This window comes from Sceloporus undulatus, chromosome 2 (genome assembly GCF_019175285.1).
Source record: "Sceloporus undulatus isolate JIND9_A2432 ecotype Alabama chromosome 2, SceUnd_v1.1, whole genome shotgun sequence".
NCBI lineage: Eukaryota > Metazoa > Chordata > Lepidosauria > Squamata > Phrynosomatidae > Sceloporus > Sceloporus undulatus.
In genome coordinates this window covers 17648636-17676385 of record NC_056523.1, presented here as the reverse complement: position 1 = coordinate 17676385, position 27750 = coordinate 17648636, and the positions used below count along the sequence as shown (strand labels likewise).

General features: G+C 42.0%; 1 protein-coding gene across 1 annotated transcript; it reads right to left on the bottom strand.

Annotated features, from left to right (window-relative positions):
• Positions 1-27750, bottom strand: LOC121920281 (POU domain, class 5, transcription factor 1-like). The gene is made up of 5 exons (XM_042447410.1): positions 27142-27750; positions 11995-12106; positions 9288-9418; positions 4459-4623; positions 1-2448 (listed from the first exon to the last, which is right to left on the bottom strand). The coding sequence occupies exons 1-5, from the start codon at positions 27748-27750 to the stop codon at positions 2176-2178; spliced, it is 1290 nt and encodes a 429-aa protein (XP_042303344.1). The 3' UTR covers positions 1-2175.

Sequence of the window (27750 nt, the reverse complement as noted above, 5' to 3'; positions counted from 1 at the left end):
TTTATTAAGGGTCTCTGATCAAAACATGTCATGCAAAAAATTATGAGTGCCAGGAGCACATTATAAAACATAAGTACAGATATCAAGTGGCTATCGTTCAAAAACTAAAAAACCCACACAATTCTTCTCCCACACCAAAGCAAATAGTTAACAGAAAAGGGCAAAGAAAAAAAAATAGGAAAGGAGGGAAGGAAGGAAAGAAGGAGAAGATCTTAAATTGCTCCTTTTCAGTTTTCTTTTTTCTTAAAAGGGTCGTTTCAACACAGCAAGGGAAAGGGAAAGTTCAAATATCATGCTAAACCCATGGGGGAAGGTGCTATATAAATATCTTGCATCACACAATTTAGGAGGGGCTACAGATATGTTACAGCCCCAAATTTTGAATTTTCAAGACACGGGAGAGGAGACAACACAAACCCATAATCCTGCTTCCATCTCTCCACAAACAACACACACTGGATTTTAAAACTGACTTTGTATATCTGTTTCCGTGTGGTTCAAGAGAGAAAGTCAGCATATATACAACAAGGGTAACAAAACCTGTGGATCTCCACAATGTTGGACCAGAACCCCTGTTATCCCTGACAACTGGCCAAGCTAGCTGGGTCTGATGTCTAGAAGTATGAAGCCAACATCTTCTGGATGACCAGAGATGCCCCATCCCTGATCTGGAATAAAAGCTATTCTGAGGAACAGTCAAGGTTTTAAAGATTTTTAAAATTCTGGAGGTGTTACTTCTCAGAGACACAATATTCCCCCAGTCACTGCTTTTAAAACCTCACAAATGAGTGAGATAGACAAAACTTCAAGGCAAGATAACCAATGAAAAATGGGTGAAGTCCTACTATCACTTTAGTTCACACGTTCTCAAATCTAACCCTGGAACACTTCTGTATATTTCCTGAATAGGTTTCTCTACACACAGATCTTGTTGGTAGCACACACTTGCATACTCTGGGGTTAGGCAGCACAGGTGCTTTTATGTTAGTTGCACAAGGAGGCATTCAGTACTTCCTTACATGATATCCACACACACCCCACCACCGCTGCACACAGTTTTTCCCCTCCCACCTTCAGAATTGCATCCAGACACTGGTCAGATCCACACACATAAACCCTACACACTTCTCCCACTAAATGGCCATTGAGGCACAATCTGGCACTTAGAAGCTTCCTTCAACAGAAGAGGCAGAGGTGATTACCCACCAAAGCTGCACAGACAGAATGTGATGCTCTGCCTGCATAATGTGGAATATCAGGCAGGCAGGAGGGAGGGAAGCTCTAACTTAAGTTTATATGGGCTGATAATTTTTGTTTCACAGAGAAGCAGTCTGAAGCAATTGGTTCCCAACCTTGATCTTCCAGATGGTTTGGACTTTAGCTCCCATAATTCCTAACTGTTGGCCAAGTTAGCTGAGGCCTCTGGGAGCTGAAGTCCAAAACACAGAGGACCAAAGGTTTGGAACCATTGAGCTACAAACTCAAAGCAGTCTGGTTTTGTGTATCTGCATGCATTTTGCGTCTAGTAAGGACTGCAAAGCATTTCTGAGCCCTACTGATTTCAGTGAGTGTTACTTTTGAGTGCATAACAGCCTCCCACAACCTGATACCTGCCAGGTGTGTTTGATTACAACTCCCATCACCACCAAGTTAGCAAGGGAATTGTAGTCCAACACATCTGGAGAGTGCCTGACTGGGGAAGGTTGGCTGAATCTAAGGCACATTATATCCCCACTCTTTAAAACGATAGATTCTTTCATTTTTTGAGAGGAGGGCAAAGACCACGGTAGAGAAGGGCCATATTTGGATTCATTTTTCATTAATTTATATAAATGTTAATGTAAGGGTGGACCACACATGCCAAGGGCTCTAAGAAAATTAAAAGCTGATAGATATTTTTAAAATGGCTGCAACTTCATGAAGCATCTTTCACTTTGGGAACTTAATGAGAAATCAATTTAAAATCATGATAACACATCTTTATATCTAAATAAAAGTGAGGCTGATTATCCTGAAGAAGACCCACATCCCTGATTTATATTTAAAAAGAGAGACCCGAGAGACCCAATAGCCCCTGCTCCTTCCCCTCATCAAGGTTATCCCCATTCCTTTAAAAAGTGGCTGGAGTACCTCTTCCTTGACCTTTCAGAGGGAGGGGCTTGTTAACAGAGCTCTTCAGCTAGAATGCATGGGGTGGCCCATAACTGCAGAGCCAGAGGTGGCTGGGACAAAGTGGTCCCCCTCATGTAATGCAGGCAGATAGAAGGCAGCAAAAGGGGCACTGAAGCCCTGAGGTGGTGGGGCCAGTTGGTGATGAGCTGGGCCAAGGCCCAGGGATGGACCCTGGAGTGAGCCATGGGCAGCAAAAGCATCACATTCATCCCGAGGGCCAGGTCCGGTGTTGCGCTTGCCCTTCTGGCGACGATTACAGAACCAGACACGGACAACCTACATAAGCAAGGGTAAGGAAAAAAGGAAACAAGGAAAAAAAAGAGGGGAGACATACATTATTGTCAAAGCAATCTCCTTTATCTCAGTCCCTAGTGTTGGGTGCCAAATATGCAGCATTCTGTGTTACCTTCAGTTCCCCATTTCAGGATCCATCCCAGCCCCAAGAGAATTCTGCAAACCCCTTTCTAAAGGGTGAGGGCTTTGCACCAGTGCCAGGGTGTCTGTGATACAAAGTGCCTCCAGTTTTTGGAATCCCTGCATCTGGAGATGCCCACTGGCTAGCCTGAGGAAGCCACTGCTCCCTCAACCTCAGTTCCCATCTTCAAAACAGGAATAACAGGGACTTTGCATTTGCCAGCTATCATTTTATCATTAGGCACTGCACATTACTTCAGAGGGCCAGCATGGTGTAGTGTTTTGAGTGTCAGACCAGGACTCTGAGAGCCGAGGGTTCAAATCTCCACTCAGCCATGGAAACCCAGGGGTGACTTTGTCATGGATTTGAAGGGTTAAAACACAGCACACAGGGAAATGCTTGATGTGTGTGTGTTTGGCCATGAGCATTCAGCAGAGTGGCATGGTTGATCAGCACAGCTGAAGCTCATTGGCTCAAGGACACTTCAATGCCCAAGTGCACGTAGCCATGGATGATGAAACCATGTGTCTAGATTGCACAGGAGACACATGACATGGCTACACACCTGAACTCACTGGGTTTGAGAGACCATATGGTCTGGAGGGGTTGCAAGGGTGTGGTGTGGGTTTGTAGAAGGAGTTGGATTGGTATGGTTTGGAGCAGGGGTAGGCAACCTTTTTGAGCCGGGGGCCGGGTTGCTGTCCCTCAGACAACTGGGGGGGGCCGAAGCCAAAAAAATAATTAAATAATTTTTTAAAAATTTAAATAAATAAATAAACCAGGACAAATGTAGGACAACATTTTCAAATGGTGGACACTTTTTTTAAAAAAAGTGGAGGACACGCAAAAAAAATTGATTTTTTTTTAAAAAAAAATGTTAATATAAATGCATGTTTCTGAGGCATCTATAGACAATTGCCCCCCTTGCTCCTGCGTGCGAGAAGCTAAAGGCCCCAGCGGCAATCTGCGGCAGGACCGGGCTGGGGCCGGTCCCAAGGCCTCGCCGGGCCGCATCCGGCCCGCGGGCCGCAGGTTGCCTACCCCTGGTTTGGAGTTTTAGAGATCTAGTTTTGTATAATAGCACTGTGAATAAAGAGCACTTTGGGAGACTTAGTTTCTCTGGTGGTTTATCAGAAGAAGCTATAACATCAGTTTGCTGTGTGTCCCCGGAGGTTCCTGCATTGCTGCAGTTCCTGGAAGACATCCAGTTGCTGTCATCCCAACTTGGACTTTGGAGCCACGCTTCGGCTTCTGGAAATTTGCCAGCTCTGCTCCAAGGGTCTGATTTAACCCCAGAACTCATTTGAGTTGCTGACAGTGGTTGTTGGACCCCAGCAGTTGCGCTGACAGACTTTGGGCAAGTCACACCCTCTCAGCCTTAGAGCAAAGCAATGGCAAACCTCTCCTGAAGAAGTCTTGGCAAGAAAGCCCTGTGATTAAGTTAGAAACAACTTGAAGGTACACCAGCATCATCAGGGCTGATTTAAAAGAGGACATTTTATAAAATGTCAACAGGGCAATATGGTTGGATGACCTTAGAAAGATAACACTAGGACTTTGTCTTCATCCTGAGACAACTGAGACCTATGTTGATACAAAGAAATCAAAGCAAACGTGGAGTCAAGATTCTTAAAACCAGAAATTTGCTGCCACACAGATCAAATTGTCTACAGCAATCATCTGTGTAGAATAGAGATGAAAAACACAATTCCTGTTTGTCTTGATTATTAAACCTGTCACAGCTATGCAAAATCTGCTTTGAGAAGTGGCAAGGGTGTTGTGTGTGTGTGTGTCTGTGTCTGTGTCTGTGTGTGTGTCTGTGTGTGTAGGCAGTGCTGCCTGGGGAGATGGAGGAAGATGGGGTCACTCACATCTTTCTCCAAGCCAAGTTCATCAGCAATCTGAACCATCTGCTGGAGGGTGGGTTTGGAGCAGCGTCGGAAGTACGCTTCAAGGGCACCTCGCACGGTGTTCTCTATGCTGGTACGTTTGCGCTTCCGAGCCTGGATCATGGCCGACTCCATGGTGCATAGCTGCTGCACAGAGAGGAAACCCATGTTGGGTGATGCTATCAGAACATCACATCATACAGTGCCCCCCCATTATTAGCCAGGCATAGCTTCCTACCTTATAGTTGCATTGTACTATAGTTCTATTGGACAATACAAGTTGTATTGTATGGGACTATACAACCCTTTCACTGGTAAAGTTGTCTGGGGTTCATGGGAGTCACAGTCCATAACTGGTGGTGTGCAAACCTATCAAGCCTGAGATATAGCTGTGTTAGTATGTAGAATCAGTATGTAGACAGATCTTGCAGAACCTCTGAGACTAACTGAAAAAAGAAGTTGGCAACATGAGCTCCTGAGAAAGTAGACTGGAATCTCCAAAAGCTCATGCTGCCACCTTCTTTCTTTCAGTTAGTCTCAAGGGTGCTACAAGATCTCTCTACATGCCATCAAACCTGAGCTAGTCAAACTTCTTCGATCTCCACCTCAAGCTCCTTTTTCTGACTCATCAAATGAGAGTTTCTCCTCCTCTACCCATACAGGCAGATACTGGTGTGCATTTGTGTGCATTTCTCAAGTTTACACTTTTCCTCCTATTGCCTAAAATGTGTTTGTGGATATTTTGTTTATCCCTTTCTTGTTGTATGTATTTCAAATGTTTCTTCTGTTGGGCAGACTGCATCACAAGCTGAGAAATGTACAAATTTCTGATTCCCATTTGGGCTCCTGGGGGAAAGTGCCAGTTGGGTGTGCTCATATGCATCTTTGAACCCAATAGATGTACCACCCTTCCCTATCCAAGCAAAAGTGAGGGCACCAGTTTAGGGAAAGACTTTGCCAGCTTTGCTGTTCACAGCAGCCACAAGGAGGCAGCAGAAGTCTCACTAATAATTTCAGGTCTTTGTAATGGATCCTGAGACACTTCAAATGATCCCAAAGCATATTCTGCTATTCCTTTGGCCAACAAGCAACACCACCCTGAACGCTTACTGTTTCCAAAAGTGTCTTCTCTAAAGTTTTATACAGGTTGAGTCTCTCTTATTTGGGATTCCAAAATCAGAAATAATCCAAAAAACCAAATCTTTTTTCATGGCTAGCCAAGATAGTGACACTTTTGCTTTCTGATGATTCAATCTACACAAACTTTGTTTCATTCAAAAAAAGTTATTAAAAACATTGTATAAAATTACCAGTTTTTTGTCAGTTAATTGTAGTCAGTTTGTGTATCGCTGAGTGTTAGATATATAGTAATTGTGGATGGTGTGTAGTGTGTGGGGATTAGGGAGGTTTGTGTAGTGATTTACGTTATGAATTGTCATTTGACTTTTGTTAAATTTGTAGTTTGTGTATATAATATTTGTCATGTATTGTGAATTCTAAATTGTGATTGTTGTTTTAACAAAATAAAAGGAATTTAAAAAATATTGTATAAAATTACCATCAGATTACGTGTATAAAATGTATATGAAACAAATGAATTTTATGTTTAGACTTGGGTCCCATCTTCAAGCTATGCGCATGTTGAATTGTGTGTCTTTCAGTTGTTTCCGACTTATGGTGACCCTAAAGCAAAACTATCATGGCTTTTTCTTAACAAGATTTGTTTAGAGGAGGTTTACCATTGCCTTCCCCTGAGGCTGAGAGCATGTGGTCACTCTGGGTTTCATGGCTGAGGTGGGAATTAAACCCTGGTCTCCAAAGTCATTAACCAACACCCAACCCACTATGCCATGCTGGCTCTCATCTCATTATGTACATATATGCAAATGCAGGTATTCCAAAATCCAAAAAAAGCCAAAATCCCAAACACCTCTGGTCCCAAGAATTTCCAGTAAGGGAGACTCAGCCTGTATTCTATAGACTTTTTTCTCTATTTCCCCCTTTTTCACCTAAAACAAAACAAAACCCTTTCTAGATATTGGAGTTAATGCACTTTCTCTACCTCTTTCACCAATTCTGTTTATTCACTCCCAGAGAATAGAAATAATGTATTCTTTAAAAATGTGTTAATGGAGATTTTTGAATTACAAAGGGAAGTGACTTAACAGAGTTTAATTTTAAATTAAGGAAGCTCATACATTTTAATTTCTGCCTTAGCAAATGCAAAGTTTGACTCAATATTCTATTGGGTTTGACCCAACACCATATAATCCTGACAATGCAATAAACAAGGCAATAACACTTGAGCTGGGAAGGAATAGGATTCTGCTCTAGTCACTCCTACTGTAGCTGTGTGCCTGTCTACAAGAGGCAAAGTAAATTGCATCGGCTGCCCAAATCCCTTAGTGAAAATCCCATCAGTGAACAGCAATATAGAGAGAAACTGAGACAGCAGACAAGCCAGACTCACCAGCTTCCCCCAACACGTTAAAAACAAACGCACACATTTATAAGTCTGGCCACCAAAATGAAAATCATAAGAAAAGTGGAGGCTAGCGAAAGAAAGGGGGAAAATCCCTGGTTACATTTTGGATGAAGTTTTCAAGTGATCTCTAGAAGATTCAACATGTTTTAATTGACTTATGCAAGGGTGTTTCATTTGATATGTCCATCTTGTTAGTTTGGGATAAACTGTTTGCTAAATCCTCTTGAACTGCTCTTCTTTTATGTGGTACCCTTTCCATGTTATTTCTGTTTGTGTTAAAGTAGTAATGCCCTGGAACACACCTGTTTTGTTATTGGAGGTATACCCACAGTTGGATGGGAGGTGGCCAGGTAAATTCTTCCTGAAACCTTGGCAAACTCTGTTAGCAAGGCAGAGTAGCTGGATCAGGGATCCCATTCAGTATATAACAGCAGCTTCCTATGACAAATCTTTAGTACATGTTAACCATGTTAATCCAGATTGCTCCCTATGAAGGTAGAAGCTGGGCAAGCCTGGCTGGTGGTACCAGCCAAGCACAGCCCAATGATACAAAATGGAGGGTTACCATTGACAGAGGGAGAGAGGGAAATCATGATATGGAGACAGGAAAAAGACTGCAGAGAGACAAGGGAGCGTATCACTTAGCATTTTAAACTGGCTCCAGCATTCCAGGGCGGAGCCGGGATGCGAGATGGAGGCGGGGATTATCGCCCACTAAATCACCGCTGAACTGCCAGCCACCATCAGCCTGGGTCCCAGACGCATTCTGCCAGCACTTTTTAGAAGTTGGAAAGCTTTCTGACTTCTAAAAGTGCTGGCAGAGCACAGCTTGGACCTGGCAGGGACCCGGGCTGATGGCGGCCAGCAATTCAGAGGTGATTTAGTATGTGATAATCCTCGCTTCCATCCTGTGTCCTGGCTCCAACCCAGGAGGCTGAAACTGGTTTAAAATTCTGAGTGATAAGCTCCAGGGAAATGATGATTTAGAGACAGGGAAAAGATTGCAGAGAGACAGGGAAAAGATGGTTTAGAGACAGGGGACAGAATTCAGAGACAGGAAAAAATGATGGTATAGTGATAGGAGAAAGACTGCAGAGAGACAGGGGAAAAGATGGGTCAGAGGCAGGGAAAAATTGCTGAGAGAGACAGAAAAGATGGTATAGACTGGCAAGGGAAAGACTGCTGAGAGCCAAGGTATAGGAATAGGGGAAAGATTGTGGAGACAGGTAGAATCAGGGGAAAGATTACAAAGATAGAGAGAAGATGATAACAGAGACAGGACAGTCAGCCAGAAGAAAGAACTGACTATGGTTTGGGGGAGCTATCAATGACTGAGTACTTTAGGATTTAATGTATTACAGTATCTAAATGTGTCTTAATAAACTTCTGCTTATTTTTTAACAACTGCTTTCATCTGTGCCTATGAATTTGTGGAGAGTCTAGTTATGCTTACCACTGTGAACTCTCCAAAACAACACAGCCACTGCCCCACACAGTACCCAATCCAGGAAAGTATTAAGAGGGACAAGGGGATAAGGACAGAGTGCAAGGGTTGAAACTACAGGCCCAGCCTTGGAAAGGGGATCCATCACACTTTGTCTTTACCCTAATCTCTCCAACCTCCTAAAGCTTCCTGGTGTTTAATTTTCTCATTAGGGCTTTGGCAATTTACTGCTATCTGTTTTGTTTTTTGACTGCCACTTATTTGCAAACTATTACACGAGTCTCAGGAGATGTGTGTTACTGAAGGGTAGTTTATACATTAAATAAATAACATTTGGGAACCTACATACCCTGAAGTTACCAGATCCTATCTGATCTTAGAAGCTCAGCATGGTCAGCCCTGGTTAGCACTTGGATGGGAGACTGCCAACGAATACTAGGTACCGCTGTCGGCTATATTTCAAAAGAAGGAACGGAGTATTCTTTGCCTAAGAAAACCAATTCATGGAACCGTCTTAAATCAAGAGGCAACTTGAAGGCACGCGCATGCAGTGTTGCCAGACTAAGAACTTGAGAGGACTCCTGTTCCTTTAATGGTTGTGTAAAAAGAGGGGATTTCAGCAAGTGTTGCTTTTTTCCTGTTTGTGTGACAAGCAACACCTCCCCAAATTCCACTTTCTACACAATGACTATCAGGTGCTGTAGGCTGTATTTCAAGGGAAGGAACTGGCAAAACCACCTCTGAATACTCCTTGCCTAAGAAAATCCTATGACATTCATGGGGTCACCAGAAGTCAACAGGCACGTTGAAGGCACACACAAATACATGAATACTTGATTCCAGGGAATGGAAGTTATACTCCTCCCCATCCCAGGACTTCACCTCCTGCAAGTTCTGATTGTTGTCAGCTTCCTGCAGCCAACGCTGGAGAAGTGGCTTCAGCTTGCACATGTTCTTCAAGCTGAGCTGCAAAGCTTCAAAGCGGCAGATGGTGGTCTGACTGAACATCTTCCCTGCAGGAAGAAGAAAAGGGGGTGGCAGGGAAGGGGCAAGAATTAGGTTGGGATTGTGAGACAGGAATCTGGCAAGTGTGAAACAGAAAGGCCTCAGTCCTAACTAGAGAATCACTGGGGGCAATAGGCCACTGTACCCATTTCTTTTGTTTTATAATTCCAGTCTAATAATTGTAAAACTGGGGAGTTATCTAAGTTTAACTCCTACTAACTGCTTTCCAGTTCTGTTCATATTCCCCCAAATACGTATGCTCCCAAATCAGCAAATACAGAAGTATATCCTTTTATCTCCATTCCCTATACAAATACTAGAGCAAAAGATTAAATTAAGCAGGTAATCAGCATGCGATACTCTACAAACAATTTAGAGTTACAAAATTTAATCAGTCAGTATAGTTAATCAACCAAAAAGGTGTTGATCAGACAGATAATTTTAATACAAAAGCTGAAGATAACTGATAAACATTCTTGGTTATTTGGAACTTGAAGGCCCTTATTTAAAATTTGGCTGTTACATTTGGTTGTTATAACTATGGCTACATCCGCACTGCAGAAATAATCCAGTTTGACACCACTTTAACTGCCATGGCTCAATGCTATGGAATTGTGGGATCTGCAGTTTGTTGTGGCACCAGAGCTCTCTGACAGAGAAGGCTAAATGTCTCACAAAACTACAGTTCCCAGAATTCCATAGCATGGAGCCATGACAGTCAAAATGGTGTCAAACTGGATTATTTCTGCAGACTATGCTACATTTGTATGATAAAGTCAAAGTACATGCTGAATTTTTAAAAATCACTGTATTAGAAAGTCTCTCCTACAAGGTTGGTATAAATATAAACAAAGACTTTTTTGTAAGATAATAGCCACCTCACTGCAAGAAGGCATTTTTTAAAAGGAAAGAATAGGTTAAATTTTGGAAATGGTTATTTTATATTTTGTATGATAAAGTCAAAGCACATGCTGAATTCAAAGTATAAACAAATACTTTGTCATAAGATAATATTAGCCACCTCACTGCAAGAAGCCTCTTTTTTTAAAAGGAAATAATAAGTTAAAAATTGGAAATGGTTACTCCATGAAGATCTTTTGTATTTGAACAGAACAGCTAGAAGTCCAAATCAGGACATATGATTCCCAAGAAAGGGCAAATTTAATCAGACAAGAGAAATGCAGCCATAGAGGTTAGCGGAAATGAATTTTATTTAGGGTTGTGTAAAGATGATGACCGTGTAATTTAAAAAGTTTACAAATGAATTCCCATGTATCACTGAATGTCATGGCAATAGTTGTCACATAAAACAGCGAACAAAATTAAAATTAGACCTTTAAATTACAATATCATATGCACAGCCTACGTGTATTTCCATATGCATAGTTTCATGTGTTTAAAGTGAACATTTGATAAAATGGGATTTTTTAAATTTTATTTTTTTCTTATACTTTTCTTTGCATTACGGTTTGGATTGAGAGGGAGGTCAGATCTCTATATTTGTATTAGTTTAATGTATTTTTTTTTTCTTTTCTTTTTTCACTTATTTTTTTCCTCTTTGTATCTTTGTTTTCTAAATGTATACTACTTTGCAAATTAGAATATTTATGTTAAAACTCTATGATTCTATGTGCTGCCTTCCAACTCTTTGATTCAATGTGGTCTCTTCTAACTCTGATTTTATGAAATCCAACAAAACCGACTGGGAAGAGCAAGATTCCAGCGGCTCCTCTTCACTCCCTTCTGCTGAGTTAATTAGTGTAAATTGCTTTTGCACTTTATACTTTGTACTCAGTTTGCAGCAACTGAAGTAAGCTGAGGACAAAGGGAGGAGGAGAGACACTGAGACTTAGCTGAAAAAGTGGGACAACAGAGGATTAATTAAGACTGTCACTGCCAGATTGGGACAGTTGGAGGGTATGTTATGCAATGACACAGAAACACACAGGCATGCATCAAGAATTCCAATGCTATGGGATTCTGGGATTTGTAGTTTGTGGCCGTAGCAGAGCTCTCTGAGAGAAAAGGCTAAATAGTTTACAAAACTACAAATTCTTCAATTCCACAGCAGTGAGACATGAAAATTAAAATGGTCTCAAACTGCATTATTTCTGGAGTATAGACACAACCTGGATTTGGGTTTTAGGGTGATTTTTGTGAAGCAGTTTTATGGGGTTCCAGGCAACTACAAATCCCAGCATTAAGACATGGAAATTAAAGCAGCGTCAAATTGCATTAATTCTGTCTGCAGTGCCGAAAACTGCAGAATTATCCAGTGAGTTAGGAGATTATCGCATTACTAATAAACCCGCTTTACCTCTTCCTAATTATATTCAAATTCAGGATGCAGCCGGGTTTAACACAGAGATTTTGCCGCCGTCGTTGCCACCTCCTGATTGCATCCAGGCAAAAATCTGGCTAAAATCTCCCCTGGGTTTATTAGTAATGAGATAAGCTTGTCAGGTTTGGACCATCCAAATCACAGCTCAAATTCTGTCAGACATGATGTGACTGCTACCACCACCCCCACCCCAAAAAAGCAAAAAACCCTCAGCATTTCCAAGCTCCCCTTTGTTATACCCACCATACAACAATCCCAGGGCCATTCCCACATCTGCCTGGGTGAAGCCCAGCGTGATCCTTTTGTGCTTCAGCTCCTTGGCAAATTGTTCCATTTCTGCAGAGGATGTGTTCTCCTAAGGAGGGCAAAATAGAGGAAAAGATAGGTTTATGAAAAAAGTCCAGTTTCTCTGTAGAGAAGACACACCAATAACATCCCACACCACTTATTTCTTCCCTTTCCCAGGGAGCCAGGCAATTTATATAGCTTTCTCTCACACCTCAGACATCCATAACCCCAAGCCATTACTCCTTTCGTCCCACTTAACTCCTCCTTAGGTTGCCAACTATTTGCATTTTATTAGCCAAATGATAAGATAAGTATTCTGACAGTAAAAACCAGATTATGATTAGTTTAGCCACTGGTCAGCTACTATAAATAGTTTCTGCAGATTAGAAATCTCTTTTTGTAAATCAGTACACTGGTGATGCAACAGGCAAGTCAAAACAAACAAACACAAGGTGTTTTAGTAATATATTGTGGTGACAGAAGCCAGCGTAAATCACTGAAATACCTCATATTTGATTATATTTGATTTTGTTATAACTTGCATATGTGTATGCATTTCCAAGTCACCCGTCTTATGGCAACCCCATGCATTTCATATGGTTTTCTTGGACAAGAAATATTCACTCAATATTCTGTTCTGCATTTTTGGGTCATTGCATTGTCTTTAGGATTCTTTTTGTACATTGAAGCCTGAAACTAATTCAGTCCTTAAAGAAAAGACTAAAAATCATTTAAAAATGGGTTGTGTTATAAGCTGCCTGAAGTCCTAAACTGGATGAAAGCTGAGACAGAAATATGTAAGTTGCCCAGTCAGCATTACATAGATATTTTCCAAAATGTGGTTTGAAAAATCACTTATCTATGACTTTCTGCACAGATTAAGCTTAGTCTAGCAACCACCCAAACTGGGAAAATAAAGTAAGATCAGAAAAGAAAGGAAATTAGGGCTTATATGCAGTCTACACAAATATGGTATCCCTCTTCTCTCCATTTCCAATCTGTGGAAACTCAAAATGGTGCTCTCCCCCATACAGACCGGATCTAAAACTAGTAGATAACAATGTCATCTGGAACAGTGAGTCTCAAGCTATCTGATATTGGATTTAAGCAATTTTCTCTCACTGTGCCAGGGACAGGTACCATGCTTGGCACCATTAGCTACAATTGTTTCTTTCTTTCCTGGAAACTTTTTAAGGACTAGCAGCTCTGGCCCCAGTCCATGGACCCCTACTTTGAATAGCACTCATTCGATGGACAAAGTCACTACTAACTACTCCTAAATACTATATTCATCTGAGGAATTAAGTCTACTAAAGCTCATTCTGCCAACTTCTTTCTTTCAGTTAGTCTCAACGGTGCTACAAAATCTCTCCACATACTATAAAGGCTACATCATAGCTGCTACAGTATTAGGTCTGGGCTGCCTCCCCTCACACAGATTGATCGTCCTTGTCCTTGAAAGCCACAACTGATCAGGGTAGGTAAGAGGTGATATGATAAGTCTGTTTAAGTATTTGAAGGGGTGTCATATGGAACAAGGAACAAACTTGTTTTCTACATCTCCAGAGCCTAGGACATGAAGCAATGTATGCAAGCTGCAGGAAAAGAGATTCCACCCAAACATTAGGAGGAAACTCATGACAGTAAGAGCTGTTCAACAGTGGAACCCACTTTCTGAGAGAGTGTTGGAGTCTCCTTCTTTGGATGTCTTTAAACAGAGGCTGGATGGCCATCTTTGGGGGGGGGGTGTGAGACTTTGATTGTGAGTTCCTGCAAGACAGAATGGGATTGGACTGGATTGCCTTTGTGGTCTCTTCCAATTTTATGATAGGGTTGCCATACATCCTGAAGCACATAACAACAACAAAATCTTTAACAATTACCAAGCTTGAAACGCTTTTTATGGGTTTTTAGGGCTATGTGGCCATGTTCTAGTAGAGTTTCTTCCTGATGTTTCGCCAGCATCTGCGGCTGGCATCTTCAGACAATGCTGACCTGGAAGAGAGCATTCTCTGAAGATGCCAGCCACAGATTCTGCTGAAACGTCAGGAAGAAACTCTTCTAGAACATGGCCACATAGACCGAAAAACCCACAAAAAAACTATGGATGCTGGCCTTCGACTTCACAAAGCTTGAAAACTCCATAGACAAATCCGCTCCATGCTTCCCTTGAACTGTCACAGTTCTAATCTGTTAGATCTTTCCTGCAGACTAATGCCATCCTGCAAATACACAACCTCTATTGCTCTCTGCAGATTGCCATGAAATCATCCCTGATAAGGAAACGGGCAAACAAGTGCCTTTTGTTGTTTTTGCCTTTGGCAAGCCTACCAAGTTACCTTCAGTTAAAGGTAACTGGGATGATCCTGTCCCAGACAGATGGCCCATCAGAGAGCTTAACCATTTCCTACTCAAAAAAGGATTTTTTCTTTAAAATGGTGTGAGGCAGGTGGAGAAGGAGCCACCAGAAATGCAGGTCTTTGTGTACTGGTTTTTTTTAAATTAAACACTTAATACAGTATTCTTTTAAATATTTCTGATTTTTCTTTCTTGAAAAAATCTTGTTCCTAGAAATTATGACACCACATCCATTATTGTTATGTGTCTCCAAGTCGACTCTGATTTATGGTGAGACTATTATAGGGATTTGTAAAGGTAAAGTAAAGGTATTCCCCTTTGACAAGGTTGTAAAGTCATGTCTGACAGTAGGGATGGTGCTCATCTCTGTTACTAAGACAAAGAGCACTGAAGTGGTACCTATTTATCTACTTGCATTTTCACATGCTTTCAGATTGCTAGATTGGCAGGAGCTGGGACTACTGACAGGAGCTCATAGGTACATGCGGACTAGTTGTAATGCAGAGCACCATATGCATCTCATTATCTTCTAGGGAAGATGGAGAAGGTAAGGTTTATGTAATCTAAGGATACATGATATTTTGTGTATTGTGAACCTGCATTCCCTGGAGCCCTGGAAAACCTCAGAGACTTTCAGATGTTGGCCAACCAGTTTTTCATAATAGTAAAGGGCCTTAGAGACGACATCACCAGATGGGCTCTGGTCCACAAAAGTTTATAAGACAATAAATTCACCAGTCTTTTAAAATGTCACATAGATTGCTTGTTACTTTGCCTGCATGGCCAAAGCTTTTAATTAAGACATGCAGCCACAGAGAGCCAAGGATGTTCTATGATGGATGTGCCAACCAAGGACACAAAACAACTGCCAGACAAAAACTTCATACAAATCAAGCCTAAAGTCTAGAACACACCACTGTCCTAAACATGCCTCAGGGGTTGCCTTGGGCAAGTCACACTCTCAGTTTCACAAGGAGACAAAAGGTAAACCCACTTCTAAATCTTGCCAAGAAAACCCCATGGTAGGTTTGCCTTAGAGTCACTATAAACTGGAAACAACTTGAAGACAGTGTTCACTATTCCCATCCTGAGGTAATTCAATACTTAGAATTATAGAATCACAGAACTGGAAGAGACCACAGGGACATCCAGTCCAACTCAACCCATGCCATGCAGGTACTCACAATCAAAGTACTCCTGAGAGATGGCCATTCAGCCTCTGTTTAAAAATCTCCAAAGAAGGAGACTCCACCACACTCCAAGGCAGTATGTTCCAACAGCTCTTTCTGTCAGGAAGTTCTTCCTAATTTTTGGGTGCAATCTCTTTTCCTGAAGTTTAAATCCACTGCTCCGTGTCCTGTTCTCTGGAGCAGCAGAAAACAAGTTTGCTCCATCCTCAATATTGACACCCCTTCAAATATTTAAACAAGGCAGGCATATCACCTCTTAATCTTCTCTTCCCAAACTAAACATACGCACCTCCCTAAGTCTCTTGTCATAAGGCATGGTTTCTAGACCCTTCACCATTTTGGTCAAACTCCTCTTGACATGCTCCAGCTGTGGAGCTTGTTGTGGTCGACATCAGGGGACCTTTCAGCAGGTAAGTTGGGTAGCACATTCCTCAATGGTGGTTAAAAATTGAAGGGAGAAACCCTCTTGCAATTTACCACTGCGGTTTCCCCCCAAAATCTATATTTGAATAAGACCTTGATTGGTTACAAAAAGGTATAAAAATGTGTGCAAGCCTTCAAGATCTTAATCAGGCAAGACATTATCCAAATCATAGGGAAGGGAAACAAGGAGGAGATTGTCCATTTTGACTACCAAGGCTGTGTCCTGTGATACCCTGGGGTTTGCCATTTGGTGGGGCACTAGAGCTCCTTGACTGAGAATGCTGAATGTCCTCCTCCTAAACTGCATATCCCATGATTCCATAGGATGGAAATATGGCAGTTCAAGTGGAATCATAGCTTTGTAGTGTGGAGATGTCCCAGGTGATTGAAAGGCAAAGTTTTAACATTTGCTGGCAGTGGGGGGAAAAACAATAGCTTTGATTCTTCAATCTGAAAATACAATTATACAAGTTCAAGAGTGTTGTAATTGTACCCTCTGGTATCATATTGATCACAGGACAGGGCAGGGCAGGACAGCAATTAAGCATTGAGACAGAGGCCTCAGGCAGATGATTTCAAGTGTCAGGAAAAGGGCAACAAATTGTTCTTTAATTGCTCTGGTGGTGGTAATTTTCCAGCTTGTAGGATTCACTGTCTCTGATGCCAAAATGTTTTAGCTGGCCTTAAGTAGTTGGCTCCTCCTGCATAAAGTCAAGACTCTAATTTTCTGTTCCACCTCAAGGAGCAAAAATGTCAAACAACCTAATATACTTCAGGGTCCAGCTTGGAAATGTTTGCTAACACTGTCTTGAAAATGCATGAATACCGATCTGAATGCTACAAAAAGCTCCTATTTCAGACTTAGTTCATCCTTGAGATGAAGCTGAAGTAAGCCCTCCTATCTGTAAAGACAAAGCTGGGAAATGTAACTTCTTGGGACCACAATGCCTACAATCCTCCAGCCAGTGTTCTGGCTGAGGGATCCTGGAATTGTAGTTCAAAAGACTAACTTTGCCAATCTCTGCTAAAAGCAATGGATTGGATCCCAAGTTCTCTTCCAGAACATGATGAGCACTTCCAGTCCACAGAGATGATTCCAACTACTGGAAGCTGCTTCGGGGAGGGTGAGTTTTACCGCTCTCCTCTCCATACCCTCCAGCAATGTCAACCCCACATTTTCCCAGACAGTGGCCCTCAAACCACTAGGACACATGGTAGATGGTGCAAGGTGGTTATGGGGAGAAGAGGAGGCAAAATTTGGATCAGATTTGCAATCTTTCAGACTCTGAAATGACTGCACACAGGTTGACAGAATTAACTACTATGGTTCAGTTCCCCTGCCAGTGCTAACAAAGTCTGCTGTTGTTGTTTTTACTACTTGTTTAATTTTTAAAAATCATATTATTGATATTTAACAGTAGTATTACAATTTCCTCCCTTTTGTTGACAACAATCCACCCCTTCCCACCCCTTAGTACATAATAGAGATACTACTCTGTCAAACCTCTTATCTGCAATTTCCATCCTACTCCTTTAGATGTTATCATAGTCACATTTATCTAATTATTAACCCAAACTTTAACTTGGTCGTTCAGGGGTTTAAATTCACCATTACTTTGACACATAAAAGTAGCAAGTGGCTTCCACAGCTGCTGCCATATTGCAGCATTAATGCGGTTTGACACCACTTTAACTGCCATGGTGCCATCCAATGGAATCCTGGGATTTGTAGCTTCTTGTGGCACCATTGCTCTTTGACAGAGAAAGCTTAATAGCTCACAAAATTACAAATCCAAGGTTTCCACAGCATTGAGCTATGGTACTTAAAGCAATGTCAAACTGCATTAATGCTGCAGTGTTGATGCAGCCCACGTGATATAAAAAAAGGTCTTCTTTTATACCTCCTTTTGCTAGCCTTACTTTATAAATTAATTTCTTTGAAAGGCTATAGTCCAACCCTCTACCATGCAGGAAATCTCAATCAAAGCATCCCCGACAGATGGCCATCCAGCCTCTGCTTAAAGACCTCTAAGGAAGGAGACTCCACTCCACTCCAAAGGAATGTGTTCCACTGTCCTTACTGTTAGGAAGTTCCTCCTAATGTTTACGTGGAATCTCTTTTTTGTAGCTTGCATCCATTGCTCTGGGTCCTAGTCTCTGAAGCAGCAGAAAACAAGTCAGCTCCCTCCTCAATATGACATCCCTTCAAGTATTTAAACAGGACTATCATATCACTCCTTAACCTTCTCTTCTCCAGGCTAAACATCCCCAGCTCCCTAAGTCTTTTCTCATAGGGCATGGTTTCCAGACCCTTCACCATTTTAGTCGCCCTCCTTTGGACACACTCCAGTTTCTCCACATCCATTTCCCCCTGTTTATGTGTTTTATTTATTCATTTTATTTGATTTATATCTCGCCTCTCCCCCCTCCCCCATGGCATTCAAGGTGGCTTGGTGGGGAAAAAGTATTGCCACCTCCTCCACATATTGGAGAATGAACAGAGAATGCTTGCAGACAGATTGAAGCCTTACCACTTAATAACACCCTCAAATGATCAAGCACTAGAAGAGAAAACTCAGTCCTCTGTTCTTTCTGATTACAAGGATCTGCTTCTGATACCAAGGTATCAGGGACAGAATGGGGTGGGTTAGATTGAGAAGGAGATTCATGTCTGAAATTCAAACAGAGGAATCCACTGCTCAAGAAAGCTTTCAGAAAATGCCTCTTTAAAATGTCCTCTTTTTTATTGCACAACCTTGAAACTTCTGTGGTGATAGCTTCGCTTCCTTGGGCAAGCCTGGGGTCTGATTCTCATTGCCCTCTTTTGTTCTTATCCCAGACCCTTTTTGCATTTGAAAAAGATACTAGATCTCTTCGAACTTAGAAAAAAAGGTAACTGTGCCTGTACTGGACTTTGTTGTTATTGTGTGCCTTCAAGTAGTTTCAACTTATGGTGACCCTAAGGCGAAACTATCATGGGGTATTCTGGGGCTGAGAGGGTGTGACTCTTTCGAGGTCACCCAGCAGGTTTCCATTACCAAGCGGGGAATCTAACCATGACCAAATATCACAAGAATGTGCAAACTTTGAATTTCTCCTGACCAATAATTCATTGGGATAGCTAGACAGAACAAAATGAAATGGGGAAAGAAAATAGGAAAAACCAAAAACTGGGACAAGTGTTGTGGTCATGAAGTCTGCAGTTTAGACACAGACTCAAAGTGGATACCTGAAGTTGCTTTAAACTTTTACCTAGAATGGTGGCAGGTAGATTTGAGGCTGTCCAACCAGGATTTATTTTGTTTCTTACCAAGACTGTGCAGTCCTCAAACCAGGGCCATTGGAAAGTTTCCCCAACAGTTTAGGAAGGCAAGACACAGGATTACAGAACAAGGCGCCTCTGAGCACATTCTCAAACTATGCATTTGCTTCTGGTCTGAAGACACCTGCCAAGAAAACTCTATGATAGGTTTGCCTTAGGGTCACCATACGTCAAAAATGATTTGGAGGCACACAGTAACAACTAAAACCCAGAATTATTAACACTGAAAATTATCAACATTGATAATGGTAGCTATGGTCCAATGACATCTGGAGAGCCACAGGATTCCCACTCCTGAAACTGGAAAATGGGGCACACTCATGCTTAAATAAATTAGTACACATATATCTAATCTACAGATTCTCGTGAGAAAGAAAAGGATGCAGAAATGCACACATCTGTCAAAGAGAAAATGTGCCATCTGGCTGTGGATCAACCATAATGTCTCTAATACACAGGTCTTGGGTTTTTGGGGAAATCTTTAAACCCGTCAGATGTAATCCTTATCCTGCCCTCCAGAGCAGCAGAGAAAAGTCTCAACATGTTCCTTCTAATCTTTTGAGCAAAACCTGCCCTCCTAGAAACTTTACATCATGAGATCTAGTCCTGCCCTTAGGGCAGCAGAGAATAAGTCTTTGTCCTCTTTCATGTGACTACACTTTAGGTTCCTGAAGAGTGATAGGACTCTTTTCTTCTTGTGACCACACATCCATTTCTTTCAACTTTCAGTCTTCTCAAGATACTACTGTATTTCTGTGCCAATGAAAACATCTTTACTGTTCTCCTCTGAGTTTAGCCCCACTATATTCTTTTTAAAGTGTGCCACCCAGAAAAGGACACAGTACTCCAGATCAGATACAAAATCCTGTGGAACCTCAACCTAAAAATCTATGGTTTGCACAAGTCAAAAACTGCATTTGTCTTTCTTGCTAAATGCTACACTAAAACCACACTTGATTTAGGTTTCTGAAAGACTAGTCCTGAGAAGCTATTCATATCTACCAGTGTCAAGCCAGCTAGACCTCACATTGTATCTGTGCATTTATGTCCCCCTTCTCTAATCATAACACCATTCAATTTTTCTGCTTCAGAATGCTTTGGAAAGTTACTTTTTTAGACTCGAGGTCATTTTGAATGTTAGCGCTGTCTTTTGAGGTCTGTGTCAACACCCACATTTTGTGAAACCCACAAATTTGACAAGGATTTCCTCCTTTCCTACATTTAAGTGACCAATGCAAATGGTGAAGAGCACTGGCAGGTTCACTTTAAGGTTGCCATAAGTCAGAAACAACTTGAAGACACACAACAACTGAGAACCCCAGGATAGAGCCCTGCGGTCCCCAAATTCAGAGCTTCCTTGGAATCTGTGGGCAAGCCCTTATGAGCTCCTCTGAATACTGTCTTCTAACCTGCAGTTAAGTCAATTGAACCTGCATTTAATCAGTTTGCTAAGCAAAGGGGAACACTGTCAGATGATTTTCTGAAATCAAAAAATATTATCATCATGATGTTCTCAAGATTCACTAACACTGGAGGAGTGGACACGTGGCAGATGAAGAAGTTTTAGCAAATATCAGGGTGATTTGCAAGAGTTCCTTACTTACAGTGGTTTAACAAGTGACAACAGAGTGTCTTTTGCCACCTAAATTGGGGTGCTGTAATGAAGAAACATTTGAGTTAACCAGGAGTATGATTTTGTGTCAAACGTCTTGGTTCAGTTCTGAGCGCTGAAAACCAATTTTTCGGCAAGCTCAGAATGTGCTCAAAGGGACTTGGTCTTCAGTTCTATGGGTGTATGTTTTGTATCTGACTCCACTAGGTTAACCTTGGAATTCACTTTTTTTTTAATGCACCCAGGAGTAAATCTGACAAACCTGAAGTTTGTAATAAATTTAATCTGGCAGGAAAATAAAGCCTTGCAGACTACTAGAAATCAAATCTCCCACCAATTACCTACAACCTTCCACAGATAAAAAGTGGGGCATGTATGGCCAAAGATCAGAATGGAGTCGAGATGGCAAACGTTACTAATGAGGAAGAACACCCAAGCTAGAAAAGGCTGCGGCTGTTTTCTTCTGTGTGAGCCTAGTGGGAAAGGCAAGATTCTGTTTCTTCCCCAACTCTACTCCTTGAAGAAATGACTGAGTACAGACTCCTTTTGCACTTTCAAGTCAGTATGCAGCAACTGAAGTAAGGTACAACAAAGGGGGATGTGGAAGAAGACAAGAGGAACTGAGACAGTTTAAGTTACTGAAAAAGTAGATTACTGTAATAGGGATTGTTCCTGCCAAATTAAAAGACTTGGAGCTGATGCTACAAAAGGGTTGCTTACGAATGGCTTATCAGCTCCTTTATATAGCTACGGCAGCCAACTCCCCATCTGTAGTTGCCCAGATCTTTCTCCTCTGCTCCCACTGAAAGAACAGCACAACAGTCTTGTGGCACCTCACTCATTTTACAAATGTCACAGCGTTAGATTTCTCCAGTCACATTTTCAAAAGCAAGATTCAGCAGCATCAGTGACATTCCTCAGGGGATGTGTCAGCATGAGAGGTCAAACATCAAGGTAGCAGTCCTTGATGCTTGACCTATCTCCCAATCCTATCTTGGCCTTGGTGAGAACATGAGTGAGAGCCTTCTCAGCAGAGGCTCCAACCCACTCCCTCCTTCCATGGGAAGCTATGTAGGCTGGCCCCCTCCCTGCTCTCCTTTGGCTAGCAGGCAAACACTTTTATCTTTAAGCAATCTTAATATCTAACTGTACCCTGCTTATTCTTGTATGTTTGTAATGGTTTTATATTTTTAACTTGTTATATTAATTGATGTTTTTAGTTGTGTTTTAGGATTGTATTATTTTACAGTTGCTGCTTTTAGGTATCTTTTGTAACCCACCTTGGGTCCAGTTTGAGAGATAAAACACCCAAGTGAACATGAACTCACCTTCACCACAATACTCTCTTAGATCTAAGCAAAGAATGCTTGCAAAACGGGAATTTTCAAAGAAATTATAGAAGGCTGCTAAAGCCAAGATGGATTCACATGTTATCACCACAGCTTCAATTCTCCTTCCCTGGACATACACATGCAGAACTTGCAGACCTGCACCACAATTCTTGCTTCTCCATACCATGAGATAATGTTCAGGAACCCCAGGAGACTTAGCATTGAACTCCCATAAGACTACTCATGTACTGTTCTCAGAATGAAAGAGAAAGAGATAAGCAGGAGATAACACTGAAGGAATGGGTTAAGGGCACTCCAGCTACCTGACAGCTATGTCTTCTTCTTTTTTTCCTTTTGGAAAGAACTGATATGAGAAAAGTGGATCACGTCTGATCTTGGAAGGTAAACTCTTCCATGCTCAGATGTGCAATTATAATTAAACCTTTTGGATTTGCTGTCAAAGAATATAGCAAGAACTGCTGAGTTAGATGGCTTGAAAGAGGGATTTGACAACTGAGTGAAAGATGATCTGTTTCTTCACTACGATAGCCAGGTAAAGCCTACATATATGGAAAGTGGACTACTATTGAATACTAGTTGCTGCAGCCTTAGGACTGGAGCATGGCTTTGGTGTGGCTTCTGGACTTTTGGGATGCATGCATCATTTAAACAGCATACCTCCAAAGTGACCCAAAGCAAACAAAGTGATCAGAAATAATAACTGTTACATAAGACCTTAAAAATTTCTGATTACCCTTGCTTAATCTCTCACCCAACTTCTCTCTCCTGCTTCTCTCTTCTCCTACTATGCAGACTTGAAACCTGTAAGTACTACTCCCTTTTTAAAATGTTGCCAATTAATCTGCAAAAAGTGTATTGCAAACCAGTGATGCTGTAAATCATAATTACAAAAGAGGCAGGTAATAAAAGAAAATAAGGCACGTGTCATGAATGTAAGGAACAGGCAAAACACAGGGTAACAGACACACAAGGTGCCACATTAACATTAGGAAGCTGCCATAATTTCTTTTCAGTCATTATCATTTTACAGATAACCTGTACAAGTAAAAATAGAGAAAGACAGGGAGTAGCTTACAGTTGGGAAAAAACTGGTAGAACATAAAGAAATCAAACTATCATGGTTTGGAAGAATAGCACTAGTTAAAATGAAAACCTTACCAAAATTAAAAAAAATTATTCAGAATGATAGCACTAAAAATATCAGAAGCTGAATTAAATAAGTGGCAACAATTAATAAACCTATATTGTAATGGAGGAAAAAGAACTAGTTTTGGTATAGATCCCAGGGAAAGGGAGGGTTAGGCCTCCCTAATATAAAGGGATATTATGTGGCCAATCAATTAAGATATGTAATAGAAAGTATGTTAGGTATATCAGATCTGGACTGGTTAGAAACAGGAAAAGAAGAAATACATATGAAAATAGGGAATATTTTCTTTAAAGAATTTAGCAGGAAAGAAATTAAAGAAATTGAAAACCCACTTATGAAAAATATAGTAGAAATATGGAATAAATATAAAAAAGAATTGTTGAATGAAAATTCATTGATAGTACCAATAATAATGGTAAAGTAATTCTCCCCAAAATTAAGAAATTTGTTAGATAAGGAATTAAAGGAAAGGAAGATAGATAAAATACAAAATGGATAGAATTAAAAATAGGAAGAGAAAATATAAAAGAGAAACTTAGGGGAATAAAAATGTCATGGTTTCATTATATGCAAATAGAACAATGGTTCAAAAATTGGAAGAAAAAGAATATAGAAAAGAAAAAATATACTCAATTTGAACAAATAATTCACAAAGGAAAAGAACTAGAGGAAAATTAAAGTATAAAAGGAATAACTAGCAAAATGTATAAAATATTAATGGAGAATAAAAGTAAAGAAATATACCAAAATATTTGGAAAGAGACATGAGAAGAAGAATCAGGATGTAAGTTTTGTGAAAATGAATGGAATAAAATTTGGGAACAAAGACATTTGAAAAATATAATGAAAATTATTATAAGCTAATATATATCAAAGAAGAATCCTGGGCTTTGTAGTTTGGAAACTCTTGGACAGACCAGGCTCAATACTTCATCAAACTACAAAGCCCAGGATTATGTACATTACAATCATGGAAATTAAAGTGGCATCAAACAGCTTTAATTCTGCAGTGTGGATACACCCAGAGCTGAATCTTGTGGCACCTCAAAGACTAAAAAATTACTTCACAAAGTCATAGGAAAATCTACTTCATCCAGACTTGCTGGAATATATATATATATATAAATGTGTGTGTGTGTGTGTGTGCGCACACACACACACACACACACACACACAGGGAATGGAAGATCTGAAGAAATGTAATCTCTGAGAAGGGCAGGGCGAAATAAAATGAAGATACTAACAGCCAAAATGAAGATACTAACAGCCAGCGACAATTACAAATCCTCATTCCTGAAACCCCACATACATTATAGGATTACACCACAACTAGACACCAGAAAACAAAAAGCAGAATTTCCTCCCAATCTTTTTTCAGTCCCACATTTTGGTCCGAGTTTACAGGTACTTTCTTCCATAGTAAATCCAGTTGCATTACATCATAAAGCTTTGTTAGCCTGTCCTCTATTACCAGTTTCTTATCTACCTTCCAAAACTAAGCATGGAGAAACCTGGCAGTTGTTAGTGCATAAAGGATGATCTTGCCACACAACCTTTCATCCTTATCCTCTAACATATTTAATAAGAAAAGTGCTCATGGACTTTGTTGACACTAATTGCAGATTCTCTAGTCACTGTAGCCCAGGGGTGGGAATCACGCATCCCTCCCTCCAGATATAACTGAGCTGCAACTCCCAGCAGCCCCAGCCATCATAGTCAAAGGTGAGGAATAGTCAGTAGTGAGGAATATGGCTAGCTCAAGTTGAAGGCAGTATATTGACTTTAAAGAGCCTTATACACTCCTCAGCAAGGTAGCTCTGTATGTTCTGGTTGTGTCTCAAATAACCTAGGACTCTGATCACTATTTGTCCTGTTTTACCCTTCCTGACTGGCAACCCATGGCCATGCAAATTCCCTTGTTCTGGGGGACAGATCTGAACTCAGGTCTCCCGGGTATAAACCAAACATCCCTTTTTCAACCTTGCGCTACTCCAAAGATTGCCAGAGCCAGATACCTTATCAGTAGGCTTGAAACCAAACAGATAAGGCAGAATCCACAGGTTTTACATAAGTATAAGGGGAACATCCCTTCTACATATTCATAGGGCATAAGGGCATCAGTGGGCATCCTCACTAGAAACAGTAAGTGTGTATTCCCTGGCCAGAAGGCATTTTAGCACTTACAGATCCTCTGTTGGGGTGAGTATGCCAAGGGATCTTGCAGGCCCTTTGAGATTACAGTAATAGAAACACAGAAGTTGGTAGCATGAGCTTTGGTAGACTTGAGCCTACTTCCTCAGATGCATGTGGATACAGGCTTAAGTCTACAAAAGCCCAAGCTACCAACCTCTATAATAGAAGCTGAATAATCCCATTGCAAACTGGTTTTCCAGACTAATAAGCCAAGGTCTTTGAGTCCTGTAGGGCTCTCCTTGCTTTATCTTGAGGACTAACAAGGGGCATTATGGCATGAAAACATGGGTTGCAGTCCATGAACAGGGAGGCCCAAGAAATACTTGTGTTAATATGTTGCAATATATATCTATGGGCACTTTGGAAGTGTTCTGTTTAAATGAAGCATGCATCCTAAGAGGCCAGAAGCCGCACCAAAGCCTCACTTGGCACAGCTTCTGGCATCTTAGGATGCATGCTTCATTTAAACAGCATACCTCCAAAATGGCCCGAAGCAGCTTTATTTTGGCCTGTCTGTTTGGGCCCATAATCTATCTATCTATCCATCCATCCATCCCTGGTAGGTAGATATAGATATTGCAACAGATTTAACTCAAGTACTGTTTTCATTGTGTGCCTTCATGACACCCCTAAGGTGAACCCTATCATGGGGTTTTCTTGGCAAGTTTCTTCAGGGTTTTTTTTGGCCATGGCCATCCTTTGAGGCTGAGAGAGTGTGACTTGCCCAAGGTAAACCCAGTGTGTTTACATGGATTCGAACCCTGGTCTCCAGAGTCACAGTCCAAGGCTCAAACCGCTACACACTAGGCTTACTCTTGTATAGTAATATGTTGAATGTGGCCTGTTTTAAAATGTGTCTGTCTTACCTGATGAAGAAGGAATAAATTAATAATTTAGAAGAGGAGGAGGAAGAAATAATAATAATAATAATAATAATAATAATAATAATAATAAATCCTGTCTTGCCCACCCCTCATGGATGGAGGCAGGGAGCAAGAACAAGTCACCAAGTCACTCAAAACACATTAATTTAAACGTGCAACAGTTTAAAACTGAGGGTGTGTCCTGGAAAAAGAGGACATTCAAGACAAAGGGGGGGGGGCATTCTAGAAAAAGGCTGGCCATGGCCAAAGACAAGCTCCATAGCCCTCCTAGCAAGGTCAAGGCATGCTGAGCCTATGCTTCCTGAAACCAGGCCCCAAACGGAAGGCACTTTGGAGGACGCGTCCTGGAAAAGGAGGGCGTGCCCGGTCATGGCCCAGTGGGTCGAAACACTCTATAGAAACGTAAATGCATGCGGTTAAGCCGGGCCCCAAATGGAGGACACTTTGGAGGACGCGTCCGGGGGAAATGAGTACGCGTCCGGCAAGCCGGCCACGGCCAAAGAAAGGCTCGAAACAGTCATAGAAGTGTAAATGCATGCTTCTTAGGGCAAGTCCCCAATGGAGGACGCTTTGGAGGACGCGTCCTACCAAAGGAGGACCCCCCCACCCTGGGCTTACCTCCTCCTCTGCGCTGCCCTCTTGGCCTTCTCCTCCGGGGGCCGGGGGCTCCTCGGCGGGGCTCTGGCTGCCCTGGCTGCGGGGGCTGGCGCTGCTGGAAGGGCTGGCTCCTTCGGGGGGCTGCTGGCTGGCGGCAGGGCTGCAGGGGGGCTGGGGTCCCCGGGGCGAGGAGGAGGAGGAGGCCCCTCCGGCGTCGTCGGGGCTGGCCCTGGCCGGGGCGGCGGGGGGCAGGTAGTAGCGCTGCTGGGGCCCGTAGAGCTGGGGCTGGTAGTCGGGCTCCAGCTTGACCTCTGCCCTGGCCAAGGCCTGGCCCGGCTGGGGGAGGCCATAGGAGGGCCCCAGGGGGCCCCCTCCGGGGAAGGGCCAGGGCTCCCCCCCGGTGGGGAAGGGGCAGAAGCTCCGGGGCAGCTCGCCCCCCGGGGCCTCCGCCAGACCCCCGGGGTTGAAGCCAAAGGCCTGGCCGGCAGTCACCCCGGCGCTGTAGGGGTCCGGCAAGAAGCCCCCCGCTGCCCCCGCCTCTGGGTGAGGGGCGCTGAGGCGGCTCTGGGCAGAGAAGGGGTACCCCCCCGGGGGACCCAGCTCCCCTCCCCGGCCCAAATGCCCCGCCAT

Coding starts and splice junctions, on each gene's coding strand:
- LOC121920281 (XM_042447410.1), bottom strand. CDS start 27,750: ATGGCGGGGCATTTGGGCCGGGGAGGGGAGCTGGGTCCCCCGGGGGGG. Junction 9,419..11,994: donor GGCCCTGGGATTGTTGTATG/GTGGGTATAACA, acceptor TTCTTCCTGCAG/GGAAGATGTTCAGTCAGACC. Junction 2,449..4,458: donor AACTTGGCTTGGAGAAAGAT/GTGAGTGACCCC, acceptor TTGCTTATGTAG/GTTGTCCGTGTCTGGTTCTG.